This window comes from Macrobrachium nipponense, chromosome 31 (assembly GCF_015104395.2).
Source record: "Macrobrachium nipponense isolate FS-2020 chromosome 31, ASM1510439v2, whole genome shotgun sequence".
In the NCBI taxonomy this organism is placed as follows: domain Eukaryota; kingdom Metazoa; phylum Arthropoda; class Malacostraca; order Decapoda; family Palaemonidae; genus Macrobrachium; species Macrobrachium nipponense.
In genome coordinates this window covers 8,888,648-8,894,931 of record NC_061093.1, presented here as the reverse complement: position 1 = coordinate 8,894,931, position 6,284 = coordinate 8,888,648, and the positions used below count along the sequence as shown (strand labels likewise).

Sequence of the window (6,284 nt, the reverse complement as noted above, 5' to 3'; positions counted from 1 at the left end):
GAATAAGTACTAGAAATAACACATTAGCCTGTATAACCACCTGGTTTTGTGAGGGCACATATCATTAGTAACATGCGAGAGGTGGAATGTCTGGGAACAGGAGGAGGAGGAGGAGGAGGAGGAGGAGGAGGAGGAGGAGACCCAAGTGAGCACTTGCCAGGTGAGCTACATCCATATTTTTACTCTTAATAACCCTAATTCTATTATTCAAATAGCAGATGGTACCTGGAAGATCAGTATTTGCAATACATATAACAGTATTGCCAGTTAAACCATACAAATCTGCTAAGATGAGCATCCTGGCCTCACTTTTATGTAGGCTATCTTAATGAGGGTTAACTGTACGTAATAACTTTAATAAAAATGTGGAATTTCATTGGCCTAATCCTTTACTATATTGTCTAGTATTTCTACAAATTCTTAACGTCACATTCGATGAACTTAAGGTAAACCTTGGCCTAGAGAGGGAGAGAGAGAGAGAAAAAAGGTCAACTTTTCAGAATACTTAACAATGTCAATTTTCATCTCTATTGATATAGGGCTTCCTCTTCTTAGTGGCACTTCCTAAACTCTTTTCCTCATCTCTTTATTTATCATATCTTCTAGTTAAATACATTAAAAACATAAAAGAAAATGATAAGAGTACCTTTCATAACGGAATAATCGTTGCTTAAACGTTACAGCCATAAACACAGTTTTGCTACGAACAACCAAACCAAATCAGATACCAATACTGTTTTACTTGCATTTCAGCCATAGTACGATAGTAAAATATTACCGTAATTGTGTTACAAATGACGTTAATTAAGTAGACTAGGACTGATATAGTCTTACATTATACCCTTATTCGCTTTGGAGAAAATATTGGCAAGGATATTTAGTACTGCTAAATTTAGGCTGCAGTGGTAACTGATGCTGAGAAAGCAATGTTTACACTGCTAATGATTAAATTATCGTGCATCAGCAACAAGGATAAAACTCTACCATAAATAGTGGAGAAAAAAGCATTTCAATCAGAAATACTGGGCATAAAAGAACACATTTCACACTGATAAAAGATAAATGCATAAAGCTCATATTACAATGAAATAGGGTGAAAACAGAAAATGGAATTTCTTTTTACACAAAAAAACATGCTCCCAATTCCATTTATTGACAAAAAATAACTAAATCTAGTTCATAACAAGATGTATTGAACCCTTAATGGACAGATATATACTCACATGAGTAGTAATAACAGGTTTTGAGAGGTTGATGGATTTACTCATGGCGAGTGACAATATTATGTGCCATCAATTTTGGGAGAATCGAGTGGGGAAAATTTGCCATTACTTCTATAGCCCATAAATTCACTAATGGCAACTTATAAACTGGTTCAGATAAAGTGGGAGCTCAAGACAGACTTATTTGTGTATTTGACTTCATGGAGAGATGTACTGCCTCTCTCTCTCTCGCATGATGTCTTATCATATATTTGCTAATAAATATTACCAGTGTATGCTGTTGGTTTTAGTTATCTCTTATGATAGTGTCAGTTATAATCGTAATTCTGCAAATAAAAGTGCAAAGCAATATTAGAAAAGACTTGTATAATCCAAAAAAGTTACTGCATCTTCAATCTCAATAAATTTACATAAATATTTCACAAATATGCTCAGAATTTGTTACTGATTTAAGTTCTTATCTGTTTTGATATTGTGTGAATGGTAATTATAATTTTACAAAATGACAAATTTATTTATTAGAAAAAACATGTATGACTTGGTAAAATTTACGATTGTCTTGTAACTTGTAAAAGAACTCCTGCAAGGTTGCAAATAGTAATTTTCAACTTTTTGTGGAAGGTAGGAAAAAAAAAAAAAAAAAAAAAAAAAAAATACACCTTATGCATTTCCATATCTCCCTCTTTCCATTGATGTGCTTTTTTCTTAAATTGGCTAACATCAAAGTTTACCTGGCCTGGGGTGCTGCATATTGATTTTTTACTCCGGCTCCTAAGGCTTAAGTCATATTTTGACTTACAGACACTTCATATAACAAAAAATAACCTTGTCGCATAAAAATAGTTTCCAGAGATTTATGTACGCTAACTAGAGGCAAAAAAATCACTCTGAATCAAATTAAATACAGCAAAATAAACTTCCCTCTGCCCTCAGCTGGTTTTTCTAAACCAAATCAATAATCACTTTGTTTGTATTTTATAATGCAATAGTAATAAGACTACATACAATATTATTGGATACAGTGACGTACAGCATAATTTTTTAAAAGATCCAAGGAAAAGATGCATATTCGGTACATTTGCATTTATGAGTCTCATGGAGCTTAGGCTAAGCTGCTAACAAACAGACAACGGCACTGTAAACCCTACGGAGGGTACACCCCAGTTATGAATATGTTGGACAAGTGCCATAAAACAGAAATGCCGATAACTGGGGGTTGCCTGTAATTGGCTGGTCTATCTTAAGAAGCCTGGGGGTGTGTGTGTGTGTGAGACCATGATAGTTATGATAGCAACGATTTGTATTATGTCAAGTTATGATAGCAACTATTTGTAGTAAGTAAAGTAAAATACAGAACCAAACCAGTAAGTAAAGAATATTTCAGAATAAAATAAAGCAAGCAGAGTTGCAATCCTCATGCAATATTATATTCCCAAATTATGCTAAAAAATTTCATACACAGGAACAAACATACCTTGGGAGATACACCGTTAACTACATTTTCTTTATCTGGGTCAGGAATTTTTAAAGGCTTTGGGGAAGCCTTTGCTCTAACAGGCGCTGTCATCTGGGGCCTTGCAAATGGGTTGACAGCCACTTTGCTTGATGGAGATGGCTTTGGTTTCTTTTTGAGAAAAGTTGGTTGTGGTACTGGGACATGTGTTGGTTCCTTGTCCAAATCTTGTAATATATCACCCAAAACATCATCTTCATCAAGTCGCACATTAGACTGAAAGTAAGACAGTAAAAGATTGAATCCTTAATTAACTAGTTACAGTAAATGACTTGAAACAATATTGATACAAAACTTCAAATTATCACTTCCATTTGACAAATACAGTCAGTATACCACACTGATACTATTTAAAATCCATTACTACTGATTTCACCCAGCTGCTGTTGCAGCCTGGAAGTGCATCTTTCATCCAGCATAGTGTAACTCTTTCTGCTCCCCTAAGATGACTTGAGAGATTACAGTATACCTCTACATGTGTGGTTAAATACAGTGGTGTCGGAAAAAAAAAAAAAAAAAAAAAAAAAAAAAAAAAAAAAAAAAAGTAATTTTGGATTAAAAAAAACTGTAACAGTCAATTTTGGATAAAAAAAAAACCTAATGTGTTTTATTTTCATTTTTATTGTACACCTAGTACTTGGTCATGTTCCTCTTAGTCTTGATTACCATCTGAAGTTGCCAGGCATCGAATATGCGCCCTTTAGGTCCGGGATGTTGGATGCCCGGTCTTTCTCTATTTCATTTTTCATTTTGTTCCTGGCATTCTTGATTGGATTCAAGTCAGGGGAATTGCCTGGCAATTCCAAAACAATGATATTGTTGTCCACAAAGAACTTTTTCACATCTTCTGACCTGTGGGCAGGGGCAACATCATGCATATAAAATTCACACTCACATGATTCCCCCACATCACCAGCAAGTGATCCTTCAAAACATCAACATAATTACTTCCTTTCATTGTTACGTTCTTAGGAAGAAAGCACCCAAACCATAATACTTTCAGATTGCTTCAGTTTTCACTGTGTACCATGGGTCATGATGGGGCACATTACTCGGATGGTGAATGATCCTGAAGCCACCCCTGACCAACCTGAAGACGCTTTTATCACTCAACATCACTTTTTGCCACTGCTCAGAGGTGCAATGCTTGTTTTTATTACAGAAATTACAGTTTCTTCTTCATGGCTACAGTTAACGAGGGCTTCTTGGTGGCATGACAACTAGGCATTATGAGGTCCTTCTGCAGGCGGTGTTGAGTAGCCCATACAGAGACCTCCTTCAGGAGTTCAGGAAGCTTTTTCTTGATGGCTGTGGCAGTTATGGAAGGATTTGTTAGCACTTTTCTTCATAATTGTGTCAGTACAAACAGACGTCTTCTTTGGGGCCCTGAGCCAGGTTTTCTGGGTGGTGCTGTGCAAGGAGTAAGTTATGCAGCAGCATTTTTGAGGTTGTAAATTGCCATCTTAGTTGACTTTCAGGTCTGTGGCTATGCATATCACAGACATGCCTTGTTCTAATAAGGAGAGGGCAGAGCTCTTCTCTTCCATTGAAAGCCGAGTTTGACCAATTCTGACCACTTAGAGTGGAGTTATAATGGCAAGCAAAGTTTCATGAAAATGTTGGCTTTTTAAGAGCGCATAAATTAGCTTCTTAACCGAGTGTGCAAAGTTCATGAAAATGTTGGCTTTTAAGAGCGACATAAATTAGCTTCTTCAACGAGTGTGGGCAGCCCACTGAAGGCTGTAGGCTTGGCAGAGCAGCGGAGTGAGTCTGACACAACTACACCGAGCCAAGTTAACCATTAATGGACAGATACCCTCATAAGAGTAGCAATAACAGGTTTAGTTGTCTACTTGACTTCAAGGAGATGTATTGCCTCTTGCTCTCACATGACGTCTTTTTATATAGTTGCTCATAAATATAACTCAGGGGATGCTGTTGGCTTTAGTTCTCAAGTTTTATGATAGCATATCAGTTATAATTGTAATTTTGCAAAGGAATTTTAGAAAAAAACATGCATAATCCAAAAAAGTACTGCATCTTCAATCTCAGAAAATTTACGTAAATATTTTACAACAAATATACTCAGAATTTGTTACTGATTTTAGTTCTTATCTGTTTTGATATTATGTGAGCTGTAATCATAATTTTACAAAATAAAATAAAATTATTCATAAGACAAACCATGCATAACTTGGTAAAATTTATGACTGTCTTGTAAAAGAGGCCTCTTAAGGGGATGTAAATTGTAGTTTTTTTCAGCTTCTTCTTGAATGTAGGGAGAATTAAAAAAAAAAATTCTATATTGTGCATTTACATATCTTCCTCTCTCCCATGATATGTTTTTTTTTCTTAAACTGGCTGACCTCAAAGTTTCCCAGGCCTGGTGTGCTGCATATGTTTTTTTTTTTTAGCTTGGCTCTTAATGGTTAACCACCACCCACTTTCTTATGGCGGGAATGCATATGGAATCTATACAAATTTTCTTGCATATAGAATTTTTAGTAGTGCAAATGCATTTTTTTTTTTGCGGGCACTGTACAGGATACCAATTAATTCTACACTTGCAGTAAGAAATAGGCTGAGTTTACCATCATCTAAAAATGACAAATTTTTAACCAATTTGTATTTTTCATAAGTTACAAACCTTTGGTCTTAACATTAGGATAAATACTCAGCGCCAGCTGGAAACCGGTAAAGTTTAAAATAATTGTGTACGCAAGGGACTATTGGCATCCGTGGTTTTTACTTCCAACTATACAGTATTTACTGTATATGTATAGTATAGCTATGCTGTAAGCAACCAGATCAACTTATATGAGCTGGTATACCACCAATTAAAGCAAAACAATCCCTCTAGAACTCCTGCATCTGATAGTGGCAATGCATAAATGGGGGATTAAAAAAAAAAATTCCAGACCTAATAATCATTATAGCAACCAACTAAAAATAATTGCCTCTCACTGACTATGCTATGTTCTACCTTCAAGATCTGCAATGAGGAACATATTACAGTTCACCTGCCATCTATTCTCTATAGCACCTGAGATGGCCCCTTTTAGTCTTTGTAGTATCTTGGTTTATCTAAACCATTTGTGAATGTTCCCTAACTAGCAAAAACATGGTAGTTAACCTGTTAAGCATCACCAATGGCATATCTCAGTTGCCTGCATGTCGCATCACACCGGCTCCCACAAATGATGCCTAACAGGTTAAGATAAGAATAAGAAAATTATACAAATACTATATAGGTGGAAGTTTTGTGTATATCCAACAATATTATAGGCATTAGTTCTAAAATAATCCAATAACATATGTTTTGTACTCTCAGATGCTCCACATTGTGACATTTTACCTTAATTCTACATAAATTTCTTTTTATAAACTGTGGTAAAAAATTACATCTAACCAGTAATGAAATGAGGCATATATGTTTCTATAATACTGTACTTTAAAAAATTAAGTTCCTCACGCCAAGAAAAATAAAATTTACCTGGTCACTTTACTCACCTCTGTTTGCTTTCTCTTCGCAGGCATGTTAATTAGCC

The 6,284-nt window shown here is 35.4% G+C and overlaps 1 protein-coding gene across 1 annotated transcript; it reads right to left on the bottom strand.

The window, feature by feature from the left end:
- Positions 1-1,296: 1,296 nt before the first annotated feature.
- Positions 1,297-6,277, bottom strand: LOC135206461 (DNA polymerase alpha catalytic subunit-like). The gene is made up of 3 exons (XM_064237837.1): positions 6,247-6,277; positions 2,698-2,952; positions 1,297-1,549 (listed from the first exon to the last, which is right to left on the bottom strand). The coding sequence occupies exons 1-3, from the start codon at positions 6,271-6,273 to the stop codon at positions 1,532-1,534; spliced, it is 300 nt and encodes a 99-aa protein (XP_064093907.1). The 5' UTR covers positions 6,274-6,277; the 3' UTR covers positions 1,297-1,531.
- Between the last annotated feature and the right edge of the window lie 7 nt (positions 6,278-6,284).

Excerpts from the sequence above, each read along its gene's own strand:
- LOC135206461 (XM_064237837.1), bottom strand. The coding sequence starts at position 6,273 with ATGCCTGCGAAGAGAAAGCAAACAGAG. Across the intron at positions 2,953-6,246 it reads CGAAGAGAAAGCAAACAGAG|TCTAATGTGCGACTTGATGA; the intron begins GTGAGTAAAGTG and ends TCTTACTTTCAG.